Below are 26,174 nucleotides of genomic sequence, written 5' to 3'. Positions count from 1 at the left end.
AGTCAAAATGAGCAGTGTGGAAAATGGATGGAGTACGATAAAGAACAGCCTGTCCTGTGTTGTCATTTGTGGCTGCCTGAACATGTCAGCATTTCAGCCTACAACAACTCCACACTAACTTTACAAATATACAAGTGGTAGTTTTGGGCTGTGTTTGCAAAAATGTAATTCTCTCTCTCAAAGCAGCACGTGAATACAAATTGCAGTTCATCTGACCCACTCGGGCCCGTTCGAGCTCGCTGTAGAAAGGTCGTGTGCATTCAAAATGAGCAGTGAGAAAAGCAATCTGTAACATATGCACAGCGTTTAAGATCAAGATGTAAGATGGCAAAACTCAAATTGTTTTTGAGTTATGAAACATATGTTAGCGTTGGTAATAAATGTGGGTGAAACCACCTGTCAAATATAATAAAATTCGATTTAATAGATATAAATATGAATCATTTTTGCCTGGTGAGCCTATTATACCATTTATTGTGACTAAATTTGGCCATTTAATAATAATAAAAATGTATCTATATTATTTTAAAGTGATGTAATTGGCAATATCTGAATTAGCATATTTGCATTTTATAATAATAATAAAAATCAATCAGAAGTTACTCACTAAGTACTTGAGTACCTGTAGCCCCCCCACAGAATACTCACTATTACTCAAGTAATTATTTGACGGGCTACTTTTTACTTTGTTATTAAGGCACAATACAGCATTTAATTGAGGAAACAACAGTATGTATGCATTCTTGTTGTATTGCGTGTCCAGTGGCTGGCAATTTCCTTTTCGGCTTCTAATGATTACAGTTATCTGAGCCCGGATCAGCGGCTGTGGCGAACTTCCCACTGAAGCGTCTGCTATTGTCAGCCACTCTGAAGGCAATCACATCTTTTCTCCTCCGCTCAGCCTTTCTGACTCCTCTTTAATGGAGATCAATACAGCATCTGTCCATGTGGCGTCTGGACAGGACAGGCTTCACCGGAGTTATCTAGGACTGGCACACGGACGCGCCGTCACAAACGCACATGAGACGTCAGCCGTTCCACCGACAGTATGGTTGAATGAATAATCTCAGGTGACTTGCCTGTTGACATACAAATGAGGTAACACGGGTCGATAGGACATGGCTTTGGGCCGCTGACTCCGTAGTACGTTGACAGATTTGGAACACGGTGCGATTGTCAAGGTGCTGCTGTTTGAACATGCAAAAGTGGAATGGAGACATGCAGAAGGGAAACGCACCCGGGCATCTGTTACTTTGAACTCCCGCAGGATGTACTGGGGCATGTTGTACTCGGCCATGGGGTCCACCACAAAGTACTGGTACCTGGCGGAGCGTTCGGCGGGCCAGTACTGGTGACACTTCTCCTGAGACAAGACACACACAAATGCGGTGGTGGTATTAGTGTATATGTGTGTGTGAGAATTTCAATTTTCAATAGCTTGTCACTCACTAACACCTTAAAGTCCCTCTAAAGTGAAAAAAAAAAAGACATGCTAGAGTGAAGAGTGTTGATAGCAGCCTTGCCAAATTATTATATAAAATGAGGCTTCAAAATTGTGACAAGCGAATGCGTTGAAACCACGCCCTGCTAAATTGACATGTCAACCAAATACTTCAAACTAGAAAAAATGGATGCTACTTTGACTATCTTTTCATAGGACTAAACATACACAATGTATACAGTTAACCTCCCCCTTCCATCGTACGTTTGAGGTTCCCGGTCCCGCTATTTCACTGATTATTATTTTTTTGTACAGTTAATAATTCTATTCAATTATATTGGGTGTAATTCCACTGTTGCCCACTGGATGGTGCAGTGTACATTTGAAGGAATAAGAACAAAATAGGAAGTACCTGCATTGTTTGTCAGCACAGCTTAGTTTTTGTTGTTGAATGTCATCTGCTATAATCCTACTTTTTAAATTTACAGAAAGTGACTGCAATAGGTTAACTTTATAATACATCTTTGAGTCTTTGATTATTTATGTATATTGTGAGATGAGTTTAAGTTTGTTTTTGAAGAAAAAAAGAAGGGATTTATCATATTTACTATAAACACATTGCGAGATCGGTACACTCTTTGTAAAACAGTGTGTGTTTGTCCCTCAATATATTATATGTATTCAAAGTTTTTTGTATTACTATTATTATTTTAAATTGAAGTGCTGTTAATGCTATAAAAACATGCCTACTACTTATTATGGTGGTTATCTGCAAAGTAACATTAAACAGTAACAGTAAAGCTGCGGAGAAAACGGAATGTCGAATTGCTACTGAACACCCGTGGCCGAAAAATGACACTACACTATCTTTTTTTTTTTTTTTAAATATATCTTTTTTAGTTCTTCTTTTTTAGTATTCCTTCAAATGCAGAATGTGCACATGACGTTGAATCCGCTGACAGAGGCCAGGAAATTCGAACCCCAATCCAGTCTGTAAACTATTGACCAGAGGCTTGCAGGAGCACCAAGTGTGAACAGCTAAGGCAGGGTTATCAAACTCATATTAGCTCAGGGGCCACATGGAGGAAAATATATTACCAAGTGGTAAAATCATGGTATATACCTTAAAAACAATTGCCGTCAATTATACGCAGATTTTCGCTATTTGTGGGCCAACCCTAAATTGTGGGGCTCAACTGTAATTATATTGTTCCAAAAAAATAACACAAATGCAAATGGCAAGCGGCAACACTTTGCCTGTATGAGTTCCGGGCGTGTTATATCTACTTGTTTTGCATATATATTGCTCCCAGAAAGCTTTGTGTGGCGCGGTTAAAGAAGTTACAAAGACGTTAATCCTTGTCATATGAATTTGTGTTAGCAGTAATTGAATGTGTGTCATATTTAGCATGTTTATGTTTGATTTATATTGGTCTATGTTTTTACTTTTTAATTTTTTTTTAAACAAACCAGAACTTTAGGTTGTGAGTAAAATAATGACATCCAGGAGAATTCCGTGTAAAAGTTGCATTGCTCATCTGAGGATTGCTTCTGAATTTATATGTGTTGATTGTGGCCATCTGATTAATTGGTCGGACATTACATTTTTTTTTTTTTACTTCAAAAATCATCTCGCGGGCCAGAGAAAACCCCTTTGTGGGCCTGATCCGGTCCATGGGCCATATGTTTGACACCCCTGAGCTAAGGTGTTAATCTACTACTTAGAAGATGTTTTAGTAATAAATGGTCAAATAAAAAGGCTATTGTAAAGATGTTTTGGGGTAAATTGTTAGATAGAGCAACTTTAAAACCACTGCTGGTTGGAATAAATTCTACCTGGTCATCACGGCACGACAACAAGGCACTCGTTATAAAGCAACCACACCAGCAGACTATTCAAAGGGAAGATTCACTTTTGGGGTGTTGGCATAGCTAGCTAGAAAACCACTGACAGGAACAAAAGCGCTCAAGCTGTCTTACATTTCAGTCTGCGCATGATTTCAGAAAAAAATTATTATGTTTTTAGAGGCAGAATTGCTGACAAAGCTTTGTATTGGATCCCATTAGATTATGCAGGTGTAGCTAATGTATGTGTAAATACTAATGATCTCCCATTAGTGCATGAATTTTTCTCTCTCCTGTAGTTATGATGATGCTTTTGGATTCTGGAAACATTACCCCATTTGAGCTAGTCTGAAATGGAGATAAAAAAAATTAAAAAAAGTACCCCGAGTTGAGCAACTGGATTTACTGTAGTGTGTACAGTGTGTCCTTACCCGGCCCATTTCCCTCAGTTTAGTGAGCATGACCACGATAGTTGAGTTGTGCTCCCACAGCATCCTCCAGAAGTCCTCTGTGGTCTCTGCCAGTGGACCCTGGGTGGCGATGTAGCCTTTCTGCTGCCTACACACACACACACACACATTGTAAAATTAACTGCAGTAAATAAGTGTTGTAGAATCTTCCCTAAAATTCGACCAGAGAGAATACAAACATTGGATCCAACATCAGGCAGAGATGTCATCCAAACTGTAGAAAAGCAGATGCAGGTGTACCTAATGTTGTGGCCCGTGAGCGTATATAACATGAGACATTTTATTTCTCAAGAAGTGGAACAGTCAAAGTGTGTGTGTCCAAGCAGTCTGGATGCCGGAATCATCTTCACCCTCAATTTTTTTGACGTGGACAGTGCCGTGCAGCGAGCGGAGATGCGTACGCTACAGTAACGGTAGAGCTGACGTGATGTGACAGGCGCAAGCACTGTGGTGAAAACCTTTCCGATCCATTCGCTCGTCAAGCCATCAGTGGAGGACAAGAGGCCGGGTCCTGTTAATGTTTCTCTTCAAGTAAACATACCGGTAACCGTCGATGTAGCTGGCGTTTATGTAGTCGGAGCCCTCCAGGCCTCTGATTGGCTGGAGACACACACGTGTGGTCTCATAGGGCATGATGTTGACGAGCCGATTCTTGAATTTGTTGCAGGGGAGGTTGGCTGTGACAAAGCGGGACGTGTGGGCCTTGGTGTTGGCCAGTCGCTGCACGGAGAGGAAATAGAGTTGAAAATGTGAATGGAGGTCAATCTCAAGTAATCACAAGCTACATTTACTCATTTAAGTCAAGTCAAACATTTTCTTTACAATATAATATTATGTGGGTCCACTATTTGTGGAATATGATTTAAGCAGCAAAATCTACCTGTTTTTATCCATCTCGGGGGCGGCCATTTTGTCACTTGCTCTCCACTGAATGTGACATCACAGTTACTCAGCTCAGGAAACAACCAATCATGGCTAAGCTTGTGAATATCACGTGACCAAACTCAGAAAACAGGCGAGCTGTTATTAGTCATTACCTGAGCCCTGAGCAACTGTGATGTCATTTTCAGTCGACAGCAAGTGGCAAAATGGCCGCCTCCTTAGTTGGATAAAAACAGGTGGAGTTATTCATATACCCCCCCCAAAAAAAAGCTATATTAACCAGAATGCCGTGTTTAGGCTACTGGGGCCTTGTAGAACATATTATAAAGACAATTTTTGTCTTGATTTGCCCTGTAAGGAAATTTTGAGACAAATTGTACTTGTCAGAGTAGTTTTAATGCAACATACTCTTCATTTATAGAAATATAATGAAAATTTCAAAATTATAATAATAACCACCTAAGGTATCTAAGCAATGTAAGATATCCCAAACCGTAGCCATTTTACACAAAGTTAAAGAATCATTGAACAAGAATGCTTTGTTATTGTTACATAATTCATTGATTGTTCCATACCGGACCTATTAAATTGAAGTGTGGGGGTGCCCTGACAAAACCTACACTGAACCCATTTTTCTTTGACAGAAACGTGCTACTCGTGTCGTTTTTGGATGTGGATACAGAGATCACACTGATCCAATATTTATACAACTAAAAACTTTAAAATGTTATGAATTGATGGAGTTTAACCGCCTTAAAATAATGTATAAAGCCCATCATGAAATTTTACCAATTAACATGAAAATCAATAAAAAAAAATGAAGAGGAACAGATATTTTTAATATATGTATTTCAATTCAACGTGTCAATTTGTGGAACAATCTGGATTATAAAACTAAATCATCTCAGTATATTTGTATTTTAAAAAAAAATGTATAAATGCTCAATTACTGGAAAAAAAAATAGAACAAGGTCATGCTGTAGAATAATTTTTGTTTAATTGTTACATTGAAAGCGTCTTGACTGCTTGCTGTTATTTATTTTCTGTTGATAATTTTTTTGTGTTGATCAGTGGCAGATATCATAAGTTTGACTTCTTTCTGTCCCCTTTCATTTCTTTCTTTTCTTTTTTTTTAGAATGTAATTTTGAATTGAATTGAACCCCACAGTAAATTCTGTAGAATAAATTTGACTAATTTGAGTGGGACCAAATAGATTCTGTTTTAGAGTAGGCTAATATTTACACTTGAAAGAGAGTAAAATAAAATAATTGAAATAAATAAAAGTCACTCAAGGGTTGAGGAACGATCTTACACGCCCTTCATCTTGGGAGACTGCAACACTACCACCTGGGTTATGCCCCTCCTACTGTTTACTTATCTCCAAGAGATAGAGTGAGGAAGAATCCAGCTGACATGAGCGATATACTAACAAACAGCAGGAGCTGCGTGGCTCAGGGAGTAAATACGCCGTATTGCAAGCTGAAGGTTCTGAGTTCCTTCCTCAACCCTTCAATGTTTTTTATTTTTCCAATTCTTTATTTTACTCTCTTCCAAGTGTAAATGTTACTCTAAAACTGAGTCTATTGGGTCCCACTCTAAATAGAGTCAAATTTACTCTACATAATTTATACCCTGATAAGTGATCTACTGTATCGATTCTTTACAGATTGGCTACAAAAAAGAACAGCTATGTCACATGTCCATATCGATATATTATATTTTAACAATGAGGCGGTTAGGACACAATAGTGAGAATTGTACCTCAATTGATATTATGCACATCTTTGTGAAAATGTACCTTAAACTCCAGCTCCATGCCAGTGACATGCTCGCCGCTCTCCACCTTGGCCAACTTCTGCATGTACGAATAGAGACTCCTGGCCGCCACCTCCGTGTTCCCGCAGGCCACAGCCTCCAGCAGCGCCTCGTGGATGAAGCTGTACTGGTCCTCAGTTTGCACCATGTAGTTCCTCTGCGAGCGCATGAGGGTGACGTGCCCGTAGATGTCGGCGGTACGCTCGTGTCGGATGCGCTCCAGCATGGCGTCGATGACGATGAAGCAGCCGGTGCGGCCCACACCAGCACTGAAAGGGAAGGTGACGGTCAAGGGTGGAAACGGCACTTTTCTGTTGGGTTTGTGGGATTACCTGCAGTGGGCGATGATGGGCCCGGCATCCGGAGGGTTGCAGGCCTTGACCCGACGCAGGAAGTTGAGGAATGGGGTCGGGTACTCTGGAACGCCGTGATCGGGCCAGGCGGTAAATTGGAACTGACGCACCTCTCGTCGTTCGCTGCTGCCGCTCTGATTTGAGAGTAACATAAAATGTTTCACTGTATACTAAAGATTGTAAAAACTTTTTTTTTTTTTTTTTTACAGTGCTTTGGGGCACAAATGCTTGTCGTCTACAAACACATGTTCCAACTACATACATAAGGGCTAGCCAACTGGTGGCCCCTTGATTAACATGGTTGATTAATAAAAAAAAATAAAAATAGAAAACATAATTTTTTTTTTTTTTTTTAACCCCAAAAATTCTTAAAAAACTGCTGATAAACCTTCAATATGCGTTTTCCACAACAATTCTGGTTGTGGTGTTAAAATTGGGAGGAAAAATCCTGGAAAAAATTAAAAAACAAAACACATATTAATAATACATACTCTAGGGGGCGGGAAGAAATCTTCTAATTTACAAATTTGGAAGTGCCCAGGTGCAAATATGCAGTAACGATAGTTTTAAATTGCAATATCACCATTCACCACTAGATGGCAGCATGTCTTAGTTGCACTTCCACCATGTCTTGTACTGCCCTATGCTACAACATAAGTAAGCGTAACATTTTTTGTGTGAATTTGGAATGATATGCAGGACAAACATATTGTAGTAGCTCAATACTATTAAAATTTTGAGTGAGTTGATTTTTGTGGGGGGAAAATGCGCAAAATTAGTTCTTCCAGTTAATGCTGTTGTTCTTAAGTGGTTGACTTCCCACCTTTGTTTCTATTTACAAACCGCAATTCTCCTTGTGACACTTCATAACACAAATAGATATACAGTAGATTTAAAAGCCGCAGTTGGCCTAGTTTCTGTTTTTGCAAGTAGGCCACAGAGACACAGGCTAGTGTGACGGGCCGAGATGCACTCTTCATCCAACAGTGGTCAAATCTCATCACCCCAGAGAGGGACGCTGGCCTGCTTTGACTCGCCTTGAAGTGGCCTAATGGCCACTCTCTCTCTCTTTTTTTAGTTCAAAGAAATGCCCAGAAAATAGTTACAAAACAGGACAAATTTTGGGGGTGTTTTTGTATTATTTTAATATTCGCAAAACATGACCAGCCTAACTGCGATAACCTTTTGCAGCAAATTAAAACAGTTCTAGTGCATCATATTCTTAAGTCTTCCATGTTTGTTGATTATGTTGCAGTCTCATCTTTCCCACTAAATCTTTATGATATTATGTTACTCGGCAATATACAGACATTCACGATGACTTCATTTCATTTGATTTCGGCTTTCGACTAATGCCTTTTTATTAGTTTTGCACGGATATATATGACTGTATGCTAAACAATAAAGGGAAATTGCACAAAGGTCATCAGTAAGTAGGATGTCGATTTATTACCTTGTGGAGGGAGAACGTGCGGACGCAGAATGTAGCCAGTTCCATGGTGTCCAGCAGGGTTACTTGGATTGTACCATACGTGTCTGTGCCCCGACTAGGCCAGTACTGGTCGCACTTTATCTATACAAGAACAAAGGGTATTGACTTGAATGAGGAAAAAGCCTTAAAATTCTTTCATTCTTTCTATCTATCTATCTATCTATCTATCTATCTATCTATCTATCTATCTATCTATCTATCTATCTATCTATCTATCTATCTATCTATCTATCTATCTATCTATCTATCTATCTATCTCCCCCCTCTGTCTGCGTCTGTTGGTCGGTACTAGCTAGCTCAATCTAGCTAGTTAGCTCTCTCTCTCTCTCTCTTTATCCATCTATCCATCCATCTATCCATCTATCTATCTATCTATCTATCTATCTATCTCCCCCCCTCTGTCTGCGTCTGTTGGTCGGTACTAGCTAGCTCAATCTAGCTGGTTAGCTCTCTCTCTCTCTCTATCTATCTATCTATCTATCTATCTATCTATCTATCTATCTATCTATCTATCTATCTATCTATCTATCTATCTATCTATCTATCTATCTATCTATCTATCTATCTATCTATCTATCTCTCTCTCTATCTATCTATCTATCTATCTATCAAGGATTACTGCGCTGCAAATAAAATGCCACGTTGCTCATATGGGACAGCAGGCCAACCCGTGATTTCTCCTCCAAGCGTGTCATCATGACCACAGAGGCCGCCCGCTGCTCCCACACCATTCTCCAGAAGTCACCAAACGTCTCAGCCAGCGGCCCCTGAGTGGCGATGTAGGCATTCTGCTTTCTGTAGCCGTCAATGTAATTGGCGTTGATATAGTCGCTTCCCAGAACACCTGCAAACAAGACACGTTTGAGGAACATTGCTGTCTGCCAATCTTATGGGGCATACTGTATGTCAAACTTGAAAAATCACATTGTTAATGACCTGTTGTGAGTCTTTTAAAGCACACAAAAAAACCTTGAATAAATAGTACTATTAAAAATAATGCAGTCTTTGTTATCTTCATTGTCATTACAAAACAATTAGTGGTTAGAATGAACAATAATCAAATCCAGAGTCATTTGTGTCATAATTTCAAGAGGAGACAATGAATTTGTAGTTTTCAGTCTCGTTTGTTCCACTGAGGGCAGCCATGATGGAAACGAATTTGACATCTCTGTTGTAAGGGATTGGCATGGATGCGAATCAAGCAAAAACTCTACACTCATGAATTCTACATCAAATCTCTCCTGTGGTTGTTGCATTTGAACACGCTCGCGTTGTTTGTTTGGCTCCACTGCCATGTCTGCAATTTCACTTTTCATCCATCAGCCTGTCTCTTCCGCATGGTAATCTCTTTAACATCCTCTGCGTTCCTCTCCTTTGCCAGCTCGCGCTTACCTTCAATGGGTGCCAGGATGACTCTGGTGTGGTCGTACGCTATCACGTTAGCGTAACGGTTTTTGGGCTTGTTGACCTCCAGGTTGGAATGCTCCCAGGTGAATTGCTGCCCGGGGTCAATGGACTGGGAAAAGGAAGCAAATTGCACGTGGCAGCGTGTGTAGACATAATTTAACGGTGGATTTGTTGATGTGGAATGATAGGGAGCTTCATATAGTGCACGGGTTCTAAAATGCACCACTGAATAAATCATAAGCTAGTCTGGACATAGTGATACACATGTTAAATAGCCTTTGTTTTATGAAGAGAGGGCTTAAAAGGCTTAACACCTATGGAGTGGAACACTCAGAGAGCACTTGTCTACAGTTTTACTAAAAGCAATAACTTATCTACTTTTACACTACCTATTTGTGTTTTACTATCATAAAAGTGGGTGTCTGTGTTTTCTTTCAGATAGCGTCCTATTGTCTGTGGTAACAACTTCATCAATTTAAACACTTATCTATTCAGCTTTTTATGGGGGACCTATCCTCAGCTTATTAATATATATTAATATATATAATATTATATACGCCTATTTGCAAGTCATAAGTAGTTTTAACTTTCAAGTCTCAAGTTCATGTGGCGTGTCGGTTTCAAACACCGCTAATGCCTGTATCTCACCGATAATAAACTCGTCTTTTCTTTTTTGGAGGTGACTTCTAATCAGGGCACAATATGATTGGCTGCTTGCAGAGTTGAGTAAATGAGTCACTTCTTTCTCTAAATGAGTCACTTCTTCTCTAATTGCCTCCAATTGGTGGATGGACTGGAGGGAAGTTGGACGAAATAGACATAGTTACAGTTGCACGAAAGCCTTAGCATTCTCCTAAAAGTGTACATTTGTAAGTGCCAGTGTGTAATAGTTAGCCCCAAGGACAACATGAGTAGCCCACTAGTGATGCACAATGTGACTTGCTAAACATTACAAGAATGTTAAGATTTAACTATTTATTTATTTACTTATTTAAACTTAACATGGTACATATCCTATTCTATATTTGTTGAAAAATAAAAAGGATTGTGTTCAATGGTAAAATATACTGTATTTATTTACCCAAATATTTCAGGACATTTTAGTCCTATAATTTTAATACCACAATATATTTGCTCATAGTTATCATGCTGTCAGAATCTAATTTGGGCCCATGCCATTTTCCCCAAAAAGTTTTCCTGTTGCTTATACACAACTGCTGTATCATGAAGGTTAGTTCATGTTTGACCAGTTATTGGTTAGCTAAACTGTGACATTATCTTTCCTGTCTTAGTGGGTTTTGTTGTAACGGCTTAGTCAGACGTCGTAGTTGTTGTTTTTCTTATCTTTGGGTTGCGAGCCTTGCATGTTGCCGTTCTCTCTTGAAATATTTGACCAAAATACATTGATCCAAGCATAATCCTTGATTACAGATGTAATGGTCCCCTACATATATAAATGAAGCACCATTTACCTTTTACATTAAAAGTGTCAAACATACGGCCCGTGGGCCAGAACTGGCCCATCAGAGGGACCGATCTGGCCGTAACGACAGAACACAAACTGCAGTTTTTCACTAAAAGTAGCTGTTGTTTGTTATTTTGTTTACCCGAGGGCACACTGATGACCACTTAAATAAAATTTAAATTTCGGGTGACTTTGCAATAAGATAATAAAAAATGTGAATATTCTCAGAATTTTATTTACAGCCTATAAAGCCACAGGCATAATGGTCCGACCCACTTGAAATTTGGGTGAAAGTGGCCCCTGAATTAAAATGACTGACACCCCTGTCCTCCTTCATGATACTTGCTCCATGAGATGAACTTTCATTGGATTTGCAAAAACAGCATACTGCCAGGTTTAAACAGACTTTTTCAAAAACACACACCACCTTAAAAATGCAGATTTTCCAATATAAACATGCAAGACTTGCCAAGTCCTGTAGTTCAAGTCAAAATCAAATTGAGTCTCTCATAGGTTTTAGTCAAGCAAGTCATCACCTAAGTAGTCACCTCCAAGGTAGGGGTAGCAATAAGGATGCATTCATTAATCCACATAAAATAAAAAAAGGTGTCTCACCTCGTATTCCTGGGAAAGCCGCAGATTGTCGTTCGCTTTCATCAACTCAATATGCTCAGCCAGCTCGCTGATGGGAATGGGAGGATGGCTCATCATTCCTGCATGACAACAAGCGCGCGACACAGCAAACGGGTCAGAGGTCTCCCGGCTTCATCCAAATAACCCAAATTACCGCCGGTCACCATCGCTCATACGAAGATGCGAGGATAATTGCGTAAGCATGGAACATCACATATCATTAAGGAAGACGCTGAGGCAGAAAATCAATGTGGAGCCGTGCGCGTGGACAGCGTGAGTTGTGTTTGTTTTGAAATTGTTTTTCTTTGATAAATTGCTTGGTGTGCCATCAGAGAAGCGGCGTAGCCGACAAAACAAACACAGACAGAGCGCTAATTAGTAGAGTTTGAACGTGCGCACACAAAGGAAGCAACATCACCGAGTCCTGCGTCTTTGCAGCTGGCGAAGGAACACATAGCGCCAACATCAAATCCAGGTCCTCAAATCGGATTTCTTGCAATCAAATGCAGCCGCATGCATGTTTTGCACATCACGCAAATCAATTCCCGCGCTCATCTGCTTGTGCCGCACCCACAGGTAATCGCAACATAATGTGCCTCTCATGCCGTAAATGACCTCAGACATCATCAGCGGGAAACAAATTTCATCTATTCAGAGCATCTCAGAGGCACAAATATCAAAGGATGAAAAGAGGGCACTTCAAGGCTGCTGTCACACGAGAATAGAAAATTCTCATGATGGAAGAGAGGAGCTGAAGTGCTTTATTTTATAGTCTTCAGTTTGCATAGAAAAAGGCTGAAAACCTTCATCTTCAGATCTTCTCCATGGAAACGCTGCACATTTTCAACAAGGACGTTGTGTGCATCACTGCTTCATGAAAGGCTTATGCTTATTTGGGATGTTGCATGGAGGAAGTGACAGGGCTGCTGGTGTCACGCAGCACACAACCAGCAGTGTTGTTGGATTTCACGGCGAGAGAGAGGAAGCAACGTAGTTATTTCACAATAGGGTCTTGCTTGGCAAGACCAAGCCGTACGATGAGTCAACTTTCACTTGTATCTATCGCTTCACATTTTGAAGTTAATTCAGAAGTTAACATTTATAGACCGATGAGGTGGATTTCTTGGATTTCTCTCATTTTCGTCTGTTCAGGGAAGCTGTCGCCCGTGACGTGTGTGGGTGGACATGCTTCCGTTTTATTCCACACTGTGGTGGTGACTCAGTCATGATTCTCTGACTGTACAAGATGGGCGGTGACCAACTTGACCTCACGGGGACAGGCTCATTTGTTTGCTTATCAAGGGTGGCTCGCGCTCTTGTCTCACAGAAAGAAGGTTCTGAAATCGCCACACTTGAAGAATTTAAGAAAATAAAGAATAATTACCACTGTAATATCGGACTGTCTATTGTGTTTTTTCAAACTTCAGCATCTTACCCACTAGGGATTTGAATTTGACAAAATTTTGTTGATCGACTATGGTGCAGGTAGTAATTAACGGGAGTCAACGCGCACTTTCCACTATTTAAAGTGCCTCTGATTAACCCCAAAATGAAGCTCAAATGTTCTAGTAGGCTTTTCAGATATTTTTTGTCACATCTTGAGCCATAGTCCTCAGAGAGCTTCCATAGCAACAGCGGGAGCTCATTGCTCAAAGGTAGGAGTCGGGAGAATGCTACACAAGAATTTCTAAGGCAGTGGTGTCAAAGTCCGGTCATCGAGGTCCTGAATCCTGCATGTTTTAGAGGTTTCCCATGTTCAACACAGCTGAATCATATTTAAGATCATCAGCAAGCTCTACAGCAGTCTGATAATGATCCTGATCATTGAATCAGGTGTGTTGGAATAGAGAAACCTCGAAAACATGCTGGACTCAGGCCCTCGAGGACTGGAGTCTGACATGGCCTTCGTTTCCACTGCTGCGCCGATGACATACAGCTTTACATCTCTACCAAATCCATAAACTCCAATACCATTAGCATCCTCACCCACTGTCTAAATGATATAAAAACCTGGATGAAACACAATTTTCTCAAACTCAACAGCGACAAACCCGACATAATCCTCATTGGTCCAAAAAACCTCACAAAATCCACTTAAAGTTTCTGCATTATTTTCGATGACAATATCCTCACTCCATCCCCACTCATCCGTAACCTTGGCATCCTCCTTGACGCTACTCTTTCGTTTCGAGCAAATAATCCGGACAGCATTTTTGCATCTCAAAAATATAGCACAACTTCGCTCTTCACTCACCTTCTCTGCTGCTGAAACCCTGATCCATGCTTTCATTACATCCAGAATTGACTACTGCAATAGCATTCTTTATGGCATACCATCCAAAACCCTTAGTAAAATACAATTCATCCAAAACTCTGCTGCTCGCCTCCTCACCCACACCTGTGAACACATCACCCCTGCCCTTCAAAACCTCCCCTGGCTCCCCATTCCGCAACACATCTAGTTCAAAATTCTTTTAATTACATTCAAAGCTCTTTTATAATTTAGCCCCTCCATATCTCACAAACCCTCTCCACCAACACACTCCATCTCGCTCTCTCCGCTCCTCTGGTTCCAATCTTTTGTCCCTCCCCTATAGGACCAGACTCCGAACCTGGGGAGACAGAGCCCCCCACTCTCTGGAACTCACAGCCCCAATCACTCCGTGCCTGCACTGACCTCTCCACTTTTAAAAAATAACTCAAAACCCATTTGTTCAAAGTCGCTTTTTAATGTCTAATGTTTAGTATTATGAATGTTTAGTTTTGTACTGATTTTATTATTGTAATGATTTTATGTTTTGGACTTTTTTTTTTTTCTAAGCTTGTTGTACAGATTTTATTAATGTCCTCGATCTTTTTATGGACTTTCTGTGAAGTGTCTTTGAGTACTTTGAAAAGCGCTATACATGATAAATGTATTGTTATTATTAAATATACCTATAAGCACTACGAAGACATCATCAAATACAGAAATGTGGCACAACCATGACTGATTGATGAAGAGACAAGAAGGAAACTGGTCAAGGAGGCAACATTGAAGGACCTGCAGGAATTACTGGCTGTTTAGGACATGTAGGGTGGCAAAACCATCCAAGCTAGGCTAGGTTTAGCAAAAACACAATTTAAAATATCCTTAATGTATGTGGGAAAATGTTTGATGAAACTAGGCTTTGCATAATAAGGATTTTGGAGCCGATCACCGATCAATGATTTTAAGAAAAAAACAAAACAAAACTGATCATCATTCCAATCATAAGATGGACCAATGTATCCAAATTATTTAAACAACTTGTTTATTTCCTGGTCAGTGCACCCCCTATTTACGGGGGACTGGAACTGGTCCCAGGCCATTAATTGCCGAAATTGATGCTCATCGAAATGCATAGGGGGGAAAAAAATTACAATTAAATTGTAAAAATTCTCCTAAAACACTAATAAACATTCAAGACATGAAAAATGTGTGGGTACTTTTGAAAAGAGTCAAGATGAGACACACTCATGGATTCTACCCAAAAAGGGTGCGCAACCAGATCATCTCTTATTTCTTATACCCGCCACCCGCCGAAAAAAAAATTTCCACCTCCAATTGAGTTGTATAGGTTATAGGTCATATTAGTGGTAGATTTTTTTTTCTTGGTCTCATTTTAGTAAATGAGAAAAAAACAACACATTTGAATTGTCAGTTACGGCCACTGAAGACAGAACTGCTATATATATTCCATACCTGGAGTCTGGAAGTTAATTCGTCTCATCTCCACCGGGTCTGTCGGGTGATGGGCCATCATCTCAGCATTACTCAGAAGACTTTTGGTTCCTGGCTCCGACTCCTTGCGCTTGCTGCTCCAGACAGCAATTATGAAGAGAGCAATTAGCGCGCGCAAAAATCCAGCCAGAGAAAATTAGACTCAGCACTGACACGTCATTAGCATTAGCACTGGTGACTCAATGCACATACATGAAAAGATGTGACATTTTATGTGCAAGTACAATAACGTGGTGTTATGTTCTGTAATTGCTTGGGGTACAAGGTTACAAAAAAGAGCTTGACATTGGTGTAATCGTACCTGTCAGGTTTGCTGTTTCCAGTAAAACAAGAGCCCGGGAAGGAATAATTAAGGAAAGGAAAAGGAAGGAAACAGACAGAGGAAAATCAATATGCTGCATTAGTATTCAAAAGCTGGACGGCATGCAGCAGAATGAAGGTTGAGCACATTTCAAACTGGAACACATTTCCTCAACAAACCAAAGTCTTACTTCATGTTTTAAGCAATGAAATTATCAACTGAAGCTAGTTGTAAAATATTTGTTAGTTGTGTAACAAGTACTAAACTTGGTGGAAGGATCAAATATGTTTATATGCAAATCAAGATAAAGTTACGTACAAATTAAAATAAAAAGGATTGATGGATGTTCAGTATTGTGTTCATCATGTTTATTAAATATCTTTTATCTTGGGATATGGGGATATATCTCTTTCTGGTAGTGTAAGAAATACTTAAACAAAAATATTTGTACAACCTGGATAAGCTTAAAGATGATTGAATATTCTTGCAAGAAGGGACCACAACCACAGAGCAAAAGCAGAATATACACAGGTTGTTCCAAGAATACTTTGCTGACCTCCTCTTTAATACATCTCACAGTCCATTAGCTGCACTAATGGACTGTGATCTATCTCAGGGGTTTTCAAACGATGGTACGAGTACCACCAGTGGTACACGGGATGCCTCTGTTGGTATGCAGACGAATCACTGAATTTAATGTTCAAACTACATTTTTTGTCATTCAAACGTATTGATAAAGTTGTTGGAATGACTTTGCAGTCAATAAAGTCTTGGTAAAGTCGTTCGAACATATTGTTAAAACACGGGCTAAATGCTGAGAATATTTGGCCTACATTTGACCAATATGTTCCTTCGACTTTATCAACTTTGCAACATGTTTTTTTGTTGTTTTTTGTTAGCTTTACGCCATATTGGCAATTCTACGCTTCCGTACATTATAGAAGGACTTCAACTTCTTTGTTAAGTACGTTCAGTTAAATACAACTGAACTCAGTTGTATATAACATTTAGGAACAATACATTATTAGGTAAAAATCTTCATGTAATGTTTAATGTACAAAATGTTTTAATTAAAACTACTATGCTACTGTATTGGTTGGTCACGATCGTGGTGATTGGAGTTCTGAGTATATTTTATATACCCCCGTATATTAAATATAATATTTATTACATACAAATATAATATAATACATGAAAGATAATCCTTCATCCACCTTTACAAAGCCTACCTTCAACTGTAACAATATCACTCATGGTTACAATATTTTCAATAAGCTCTTCAGTTCAACTCACTTCTTGTAGAGTAAAATAGCGATGACGATGCAGATGATGAAAACCACTGCTAGCACCGGTCCCACCACCCAGATGAGACCGTCACCGCCATCCAGGGGTTGGGGGTCTGAATCTGGGGCGATCACTGGATCAGTGTAAGGGCTGGCCACGTACATTTTCTGTTGACAAGCAAACAGGTGTCATAAAGTAAAGTAGGCACCAAATAAATACACTACAAACTTCAGTAATGTTACATATTACATGTTGCTGGTGTTGGGTCGATTTTATATGTTTGTATGTTTATATGTTTAATCAGTGACGTGCGGTCAGGATAGGCAAGGTAGGTACTGCCTACCCCAGGCTGAAATGAAAGCCGTTTGGCTTTTTCTATTTATTTTAATTATTTCTACACTACCTATAGGGTTAAAAGTGACAACATTTGGTGATTTTCATACCTCAATTAAAAATGACTCATTACTTCGTGTGGCCTGCAGGCAAAAATGCTGACAAAATTATCCTCCTGAAGGCACACCGCTACTGTGCTTTTCCCTGTCCGCGTAGCAATGTGTGTTCGCGCATGCGTAGTCAGTTACCCAGTAGAAAAGTCCTTTACGCAAACAGGCAGATCGCTACGCAACTTTTTTACGTCGCTGTATTATTCCTATGCGAACGTACGTTCGCACAGTGCATTTGTGAATTCAAAACACACTGAGCACACAGAAAAGCGGTAAGACGTCGCCACTCTGGAGTATATAAAACTATTTTCACGGCTTTCTTTTGAGGGAAATCGCCATCTTTTGAAGGATGGGAGGCCAACGCCTTAGCTACCGGATCGTCAACAAAGTAAGGGACAAATAATTATTCGTACTTTTCACAAAGAATGGTGCAAAAGGAAAGATTGGATTTGTGGATGTGCTTCTAATTACTGGCTGTTTCACTTTACATGGTGTTTGGCATTGCTACTGATAGCTTGATTTTGTGAGGAATTAGGCTGTTTTACAGGGAGATATTCACTTCATTACATTCTTTCCGGGCGTTCGGGCAGGTGTGAAATTGTGCGTTTTTTCGTTGTGCTGCAAATGGGAGTGCACGTTTACTGTGGCTGGCAGATTGCGCACTGGCTGACGGTGGCCCAGAACTTTAGCTGAGTAGCTAATCTTGAGCTGCCGCACCACAGGCGATGGGTACGAACCCCGCTCAAAGTAAAAACAAAAAAACAAAAAAAAAAAACATGTAAGACTTCAAAAGAGAGTAATGTTTTTTCGTTTTATTTTCTACCCATACAAAGAAGGCTTGTGTTAAAATAGTTTGAATGTATGGCATCTTATATCTGAGTATCAAGTATTTCGAGGTCAGGCTGAGAGTCCTCTTTTTTTGGAAATGAAAATATGGCCACCCTCGGATACGTTGTACACTCACCTGCCGACACACAAATTTGTAATTGGTGTGTGCGTCTCAATTTGCGACTGCCTGCCTACCCAAACCTAGAGCTCACTGCACGTCACTGTGTTTAATCGATACTATTGGTCAGTCCCCTACCTATAATTACAAATTATTGAACAATGACTGTTAAAATAAGTTGCTCTCTTGCAATGTTAATGGCTCAACAAACTCATTTTGTTTGGTTTTGCATATCAACAAACGTATCATACAGTGCACTGTTTATCATCCATATGTAGTTTGCAACCAAGTATGACAGCTGACTGTGAGTACAGTAACGGATTAGAACATTTATGTATTCAACTACCTACCTACTTACCTACCCATAGTTACAATAAAAAGTAACCGTCCCTAATTGCTTTTGAGAACACATTTTTGTGGTTTAACCAAGGAAAGGATAGGGGAGGTGTGTTTATATGACAGAATCACACTTTTGCAGCCTTTTAGACAATGCACATTATTTAATTAGAGATGGAGATTTAAGTTTATAGTGATATAACACAATCAAGTATTTTTATGAGCTCAGATGGCCTTTTCGAGAGCAGCCTGAGGCTGAAATACAGCCTACAAAATACAAGTCTCGGAGCTGAATATTTATGTCTTTTCCAATTCTATTGCTCACGTCGAGCAGTCGCGCACAAAGAGGCAACATCTCTCCTGCCACCAATCAATCTTTATTAGTGCCGTTGATGGAAATACATGAAGGTTATTGCCTTTTGCTGGCTACACCTTGGCTGACGTGATTTTTATTGTTGCAGCTGTGAGGCCATATTGATCTCGATGCATAGTGACAGCCTGCTGGATGGCGGTGGAAGGGAGGGAGGGAGGGCGGGATCACGAGAGATGTGACATGGCGGCGCTCATACCCCGGTTGTAGAGTTGAGCTCAGCCAGGATGAAGAAGACGTACTCCTGACCGGGCTCTAATGCGCGGTTCTCAAAGCCGCCGTAGTCCAGCTGGTCCCCCAGGGTGAAGAAGGCTGGTAGGGTGGCAGGTGTGAAGCGGGCCGTGATGTAAGCGCGGCGCAGGTCCACCTGCTTCTGCTGGCGAGAGTCTCTCTGTTTTTGACTGATGTCTTTTAACAGCTGAGACATGGGCCAGCAGAGAGGAGGAGAGAAATGATGCATCCCAACGTGACTAATACTTTATTTGTATAAACTCATATGGAGTTCAAAGTGTGCTCGTTCATGGTGTGGGTGTTTAGAGATCTTTCTCGCCTTCCTAGATCAGTGGCGTTTTTTTTGCAATCCTCACCTCCTCGAGATCCATTTCGTCCGGGCTCTTCAGATGTCTGATGACACCTCGGGCTCGCCTCAATGGAACCACGACTACATAAACATTCCTAGAAGAGGAAAAGTAAAGCATAACCCCAAAAAATAGATCACTGGAACAACTTTCAACAATTTACTGCAATTAGGCTATATATGCGAGCATTAAAAACCCTGCAAAGTTGTAGATAATTTGTAGCGATATAGCATTTTTTACCATTTCAGTTTCCAGATATTTCTTCGCCGTGGCTATAATGGTGCCCGTTGATGCAATCTGGCATCTGGTACGAGTTGCCCTTCCCCCTCTATGAATCTATAGCACTACAGCATGCCATTAGCTAGTTAGCTAGCTATGCCTCCTTCTTGAATGTCGCAATTTGTAGAAAAGCTGGGAATCATTTATTTAAATTTCCCATTATTATGGTCCACAGTAACTATTTACTTTCAAGGTGAGCCTCCTATCCAGGGACCAAATGTGACGCTTTACCGTAGTTTTAAAAAGTTATGGTTTCAAAAACGGTTAAAATTGTCCCTCACAATAATTAATGAACTTTTCTTTACTTTTTTGGAGGTACATCAAAGGAGATGTCCCTTCTGTGGCTGCTTGCAGAGATCACTAAACAAGCCACCTCTCTTAAGTTAATTATGAGAGCAGAGAGGGGAGGGGTGAGCAGAGTGACGGAAGAAATGCATTAACTACTAAATAATTCCAGCATACCAACACAGATGTTTTTTTTTTTTCTTAAACAGATGAATTAAAACACGAAGACGAAGAATATTAATATTGCTTTCTTCTCCTTCCTTCCTTTTTTCCTTCCTTCCTTCCTTCCTTTTGACTTTCTTCTTTACAACTTAACATGTTACACATTTTTTTAATGTGTCAATAATTCTATATTTTGTTTAAAAACATATTGTGCTCAATGGCAAAAATGCTGGTTTTATTTACCCAAACATTTTGAAAGACGGATTTTTAGAGCTATCATTTTAATAACGTGATCCTGTGATATTTTTGCTCACAGTTATCATACCGTCAGAGAATGAAATATCAGCGCATGCCTACCGCTGACATAATTTTACATCATGGAAGCTATCACCAATTTCATAGTGCATGTATTCACCGCTATCAACAGTATTTGATTGCCAGGTAACAGTTGAGTGGGGCGTGGCTTCAGCGAATTCATCTTATTGGCTGTTCACCATTTTCAAGCGTCATTTTATATACTTGGCGGATTTTTTAATCATTCATGTGCCAGGGTTGTTAACAACACTACTCTAGAGTGTGTCAAATTTACAAGACATTTATTTTTGCTTTCCAGGGTCTTTAAAGAGCATACTGTAGTTTGCCTGGTATGTAGCCAAGCTTCATTGGCTACCAATTAATTTTCTCCAAAAACCACAAGTATATCATTCTTTCTTACTTGACAGGCGTTCGAGACTCCAGTGACGGCAGAATTATAGTGACTGTAGTCTCCGTGTCTCGGGTGTGGTCAATCTCCGGGCGGCGGACGGTGATTGGCGGGGATGTTTTAGCGGTGATACGGTGGCGAAGGCCGCCCATGTTGCCTTCGGGAGCGGTGATTTTGAAGTCGTAGCTGGTGTCCGGCTGAAGGTTTGGAATGACCGCCTTCTTCAGGCGAGCATCCACCTCCAACTTTTGCCGATTATACTCCACCTTGGAGAAGGTTAGTGAGGTCAGTAACCAATTGTAATGATAACGATCAATAATGCTAATGATAATACATCTATTTGAAAGAACGTTAAAAGCAAGGTATAAAAATACTATATTTTACTCGAACCTCTGCGTTTTTGGGTGCATGTTTGCGTGCGTTGCTGCATTAGTCACCATCACTGCAGGGCTTTTCTCATGCATGATGAGCTAGCACAGATTCACTCATTGTTGCAGGAGTAAGGTCCTGGATGAACTAAATATAGGTTTAACTTTTTACAATTTCTTATGAGAGCATTTTTGCATTTGTCAGCCAATATTATGGATACAAAACTAACTGCTGATGGTTTTAAAAGCCAACTTAAAACATATTTGTTTTGTCAGGCTGATTTCTTTTTTACCTTTATTTTGTTTTACTTCTTGTATTTTGCATTTGATTGTTTTTATCTGTGTGATCAATTTTACCTGTGAAGAACTTTTTGGACCTTTTGTCTGTGAAAGGTGCTATGTAAATAAAGTTCCTTTACTTACTAACTTACTAAAATTAACATACTAAAACATCTGGATGATTACAGGTGGCCTTATTTCAAGGTATCTGTACTTGGACACTGCGACAGAGGCCCAAACCGCTATTGGTTGCTCACTTGTGGCCTTTTTACAATCAGGAAGTAGAAATTAGAAACTAGAAGAAAATAAAATCTATGTTAATCTGATGCAATTTTAAGGAAAAATGCTATATTGGGATACATAGACAGCTCTTTAAAATGACCTGCCATTGTTTTATTTGAATTTTTTCGTGGAATTTGGTATCGGTATTTATTATTGGAATCGGTGACTCATCAAGTTGAGTACTCGTTCTAGTGTCGGTCTGAATAAAAGTGATATCAAACATCCTTAATGACAGGAAGGATTCCTGAATTTGTATTTTCTGAACATTTACTTGAAAATGCAACAACACTCCTGTTGACAATTTTCAGAGTTCATTACAAGACATTTTTACTTTTTGTGATATGGCTGGGAGAAATTAGATGGTTCTACTGCTCCACAGTGAGGCATGCTGTGTCCATATTAAGATACTAAATTTGGTGTCTCGCCCAAAGGGCTACATTGTAAAAAGTTGTGCCCATTAGCAGGCTTGTGACTAATTCTATCCTTAAAAATATGTTGGTGCTTAAGATGACGGACATACACTGAAGCGATACGGGTTGCTGCTCTCAGGGAACTCCCACGTCAGAAGAACACTCGTCCTCGTGGCCAGATTGACTGAAAAATTCCTTGGCACGTCTAAAAGAGAAGAAAACGGCACTCAGTGGAGCGTTTTTATTGAAAGTAACAACTCTGTCTCCCCGCTGTGAACCTGTAAAGAAAAAAAAAGTGTCAGTCAGGTGAGACGAGGTGGTTAGGAGGATGGACAGGTGATGAGGAGAGTGGATGGTGGTAGGAAGAGAGAAGACGGCGCAGCAGTCGGAATGTGACATGCCACATTCACTGAGTGTAAGGTTGTGTTTGTTCCACTCCCAAGTCGGCATGTCAACAACGGCTTCCGATAAAAGTGACGGTGGAGTTTATCAGATTGAACCAATCGCCAGCTTTTCACTTCGCTTCAGCTGTCCACTTACCTTCTGGATTAGATACTGTACCGTATATCGATGCCTTGTATTGACTTTTACCTGAGGGAATGTGATAAGCAGTGCTGTTGAAGCAAACAGCCATTAACATTCAGCTTCGTTCCATTGGTGAAGGGTAAGTGATGGAGGTAAGTGAGTGAGTGAAAGAGATTGAGGGGTTTGTCGCCTTTCTCCGACTTGTTTTCAGCATCTCGGCGAGGAGGGAGGGGTCGGGAGTGGGAGGGTGAGGGGGCCAGTCTAACGACTGGCCTTCATTGACTTTTGTGTTTTGGCGTGAATTCCACAGCAGGCGACATGTGAAGTCGAAGCAGTGCTTGGATGAAAGGGGTTTCCGGAGTCTGAAGGCCAACTCTACCTGTTTCCAAGGCCAGGGTCCGGCATACCAGAGGGGGGCTGAAGGGGCCGGGCCCTGCCTTGTTGCGGGCTCGCAGCTGCACCTCGTAGGCCGTGCTGTGATTGAGGCCCAGGATTGTGTAGCTAGACTGGCTCGCCGGCAGCGTGACTACATGTGGGGGAGAGCTGAGAGCCAGGAATGAAAAGGGGCCCGGAATGCTTGAGGGTTTGGAGCCTGCGGTCTCTTTGTAAGCAATGTTGTACTCGGTGATGACGCCATTGCTCTCCTCTTGGTCAGGAGGAAGCCAGGAGAACTGCAGAGAGCAGCAAGTGGCATTCACAAAGTCCAATATTTTGGGGTATCCTGAGGGTGGGATGACAGGAAGGGTTATTTCCCTCCGTGCTACATCCCCGTAACCCGCTCGGCTCTTTGCAGAGAGCACAAAAACGTAGGAGGAGCCTGGGGAGAGGTTTACGACGGTGAAGTTTCTCTCTTTGGTGAAATCTATTGTGTTCTCCACAGAGGCATTCTTCAGGCCAAACTGGAGGCGGTAGCCTTGAATTTCCAGAGGGAGCCTCGGGCCATCGGAGCTTGACGCGGCGCATTCCAGCGAGGGAGCCCATCGAAGCACCACTGATGGACCTAATCCCGAATGCGCCCACAGGCAGGGAGGGGCAGGTACTGAAAAGGACAGCGTGGGAAGCAGGAAGTTAGTTTTGATCATCAATTTAACTACTTATCAAGTGCTGAAATTAATTTGTCTGCTGCGGCGGAATTAAAAATTCCCTTCGGAGTATGTGCGTTGCTAAATTCAGAAGCGTACACTCAGCATGTGCTTACCCATGCCTGAGGTCTTCACCAGCTTGGCTTTGCTATGTGCTCCATCACCTTTGATGGTATACGCTGCAACTGACACAGTGTACAAAGTCTCTGCTTTCAGGCCTCCCAAAATCATCTCCTGTGGAGGGAACAACAAAATCGTTTGACTACAATACAGTATATAGCATTGTCCTAAAACAACATTTGAATTATTTGACTTTGCATGAGACTCAGCATTGCTTTAGTGTTTTATGGTGTCTGCAGTATTTCTGTTATTAATTTATTGGTTTTAATTGACTTTGTGATCCTATGACTGATTTTACTCCATGTACATCACTTTGTATGTGGCAATGGTTGTTTTAAAGTGCTCTATAAATAGAGTTGAGTTGAGCCTCTCACCAAAAGTAAGCTGGGATCGACTACAGCTGAAAATAATAACTCTAATGCAAAGTCCTAGAGAAAATGGTTGCATGAAATGTAATGCACTACTGTGAAAATAAATAAATGAATAGATAATTCATTTGACAGAATTTTACATTTAACATAAAAATCACCATTTAAACTGCACTTGTTGGATGAATAGACAGTATGGCGCTGAATACACTTTAGATTACCATTAGATCCAGAAGAAATTCAGGGTCATTCACACATTGACTTCATAGCTACTATTGTTGAATCCTTGACAGAGAGTTCTGCGCCATACTGACTGCTATTCTGTAGGTTATTACAGTAACTGAAAGAACTAAAACTATTTTTCTTTTTAAATACTTTCATTAATGAAGTAAAATAAAAATGCAAATGCTTTAAATATATTAAAACTTACTGAAACTCCATGTACATTTAACGTTAATAAAAAGAAATTAAATCTAACTATAAGTAGAGCGAAAGTGTCCTTTGTTTTCTTCCTTGTCAATGAATATCATACATGAGAATTTGGGGTTCATTTTTAATGTATTTATTTTTGGTATTGCTGTACAGAAGAATGAAGGTCAAGCAGTTGTTTGAAAATTGTACTTTATTTTATTACACACCACTTAGTGATTAAAAAAAAAATCATTTTATCTTGCACTAGACAATACTTGATAGGGAAAAAAACTAAAACTAATAAAAACTAAAACAAGGCATTTTTGGAAAAAAAAGTAATTAAAAATAACAAACCTGATCTAAAAACGAATTGAATTTAAAGCTGCACTTTGTAACAATTTGCCCAAAGATATCTTTACCATAGCCTTTTAATTTGACCATTTATGACTGAATTTTTTTTAGTTAGTAGATTAGCACCTTAGCTGTTCATAATGGGAACTCCTGCAAGCCTCTGGCCAATAGTTTCCAAACTGGATTCAGGTTTGAATTTCCCTCCCTCTGTCTGTGGATGTGACATCATGTGCGCGTTGTGGATGTGCCGAAGGGAAAATGCTGTTTCATTTTTTGGCCACAGGTAGCAGTAGCAATTTGAAATTCTTTTTTTTTTTTTTTTGCATTCAGTAGCGTTAAAGAATAAAAGGCCAAACAAAATAAAAACTAACATAACCTTGGTATAGAGCTCCAGACTACCACAGTGGCCCCTAACGTGAAATTATAGGGGTGCAATTAGAAGAGTTAGGGGCACACACTATAAATTAACTTGCAAAGTAAATATTCATCCCACTAATTTTCACTATATTACTGACAAATGGGCTGAAGTGTGAAGCAGAAGTACGACAAGAACAAAAATGATTCAAGAATAGTATTTTTTTTTATCTGCACACTTACTGGTTGCACTGGCGCGAGTAAATGAAAATTTTCGTTGTCTTAAATTTTAGGGGTAAAATGCCTCTATTTAGGGTCAGTCTAGAGCCTGGTATGTATTACTATTGAGCTCGTGAAGGTAGATGAAGAC

The 26,174-nt window shown here is 40.2% G+C and overlaps 1 protein-coding gene and 1 long non-coding RNA gene across 2 annotated transcripts in view; one reads left to right on the top strand and one right to left on the bottom strand.

The window, feature by feature from the left end:
- LOC144044846 (receptor-type tyrosine-protein phosphatase S-like) overlaps positions 1 to 26,174 on the bottom strand; it is a 125,714-nt gene that overhangs the window by 5,391 nt on the left and 94,149 nt on the right. The window contains exons 16-33 of the mRNA XM_077559505.1: positions 24,317 to 24,434; positions 23,498 to 24,157; positions 22,704 to 22,798; positions 21,267 to 21,520; positions 19,835 to 19,922; positions 19,447 to 19,665; positions 17,162 to 17,319; positions 15,869 to 15,880; positions 15,529 to 15,641; positions 11,787 to 11,884; positions 9,692 to 9,815; positions 8,968 to 9,143; positions 8,261 to 8,380; positions 6,787 to 6,941; positions 6,438 to 6,723; positions 4,298 to 4,476; positions 3,718 to 3,844; positions 1,238 to 1,363 (exon numbers count right to left, since the gene is read on the bottom strand). Of these exons, the coding sequence (XP_077415631.1) occupies positions 1,238 to 1,363; positions 3,718 to 3,844; positions 4,298 to 4,476; positions 6,438 to 6,723; positions 6,787 to 6,941; positions 8,261 to 8,380; positions 8,968 to 9,143; positions 9,692 to 9,815; positions 11,787 to 11,884; positions 15,529 to 15,641; positions 15,869 to 15,880; positions 17,162 to 17,319; positions 19,447 to 19,665; positions 19,835 to 19,922; positions 21,267 to 21,520; positions 22,704 to 22,798; positions 23,498 to 24,157; positions 24,317 to 24,434 (3,108 nt within the window). The remainder of the gene's footprint in view (positions 1 to 1,237; positions 1,364 to 3,717; positions 3,845 to 4,297; positions 4,477 to 6,437; positions 6,724 to 6,786; positions 6,942 to 8,260; positions 8,381 to 8,967; positions 9,144 to 9,691; positions 9,816 to 11,786; positions 11,885 to 15,528; positions 15,642 to 15,868; positions 15,881 to 17,161; positions 17,320 to 19,446; positions 19,666 to 19,834; positions 19,923 to 21,266; positions 21,521 to 22,703; positions 22,799 to 23,497; positions 24,158 to 24,316; positions 24,435 to 26,174) is intronic.
- On the top strand, positions 17,702 to 24,815 carry LOC144044847 (uncharacterized). Its single transcript, XR_013291373.1, has 2 exons — positions 17,702 to 17,983; positions 23,999 to 24,815. It is a non-coding gene; the product is annotated as an uncharacterized LOC144044847 (long non-coding RNA).

Source organism: Vanacampus margaritifer, chromosome 2, assembly GCF_051991255.1.
Source record: "Vanacampus margaritifer isolate UIUO_Vmar chromosome 2, RoL_Vmar_1.0, whole genome shotgun sequence".
Classification (NCBI taxonomy): domain Eukaryota; kingdom Metazoa; phylum Chordata; class Actinopteri; order Syngnathiformes; family Syngnathidae; genus Vanacampus; species Vanacampus margaritifer.
The sequence above is the reverse complement of the archived record's forward strand: the minus strand, read 5'-3'. Positions and strand labels throughout refer to the sequence as shown.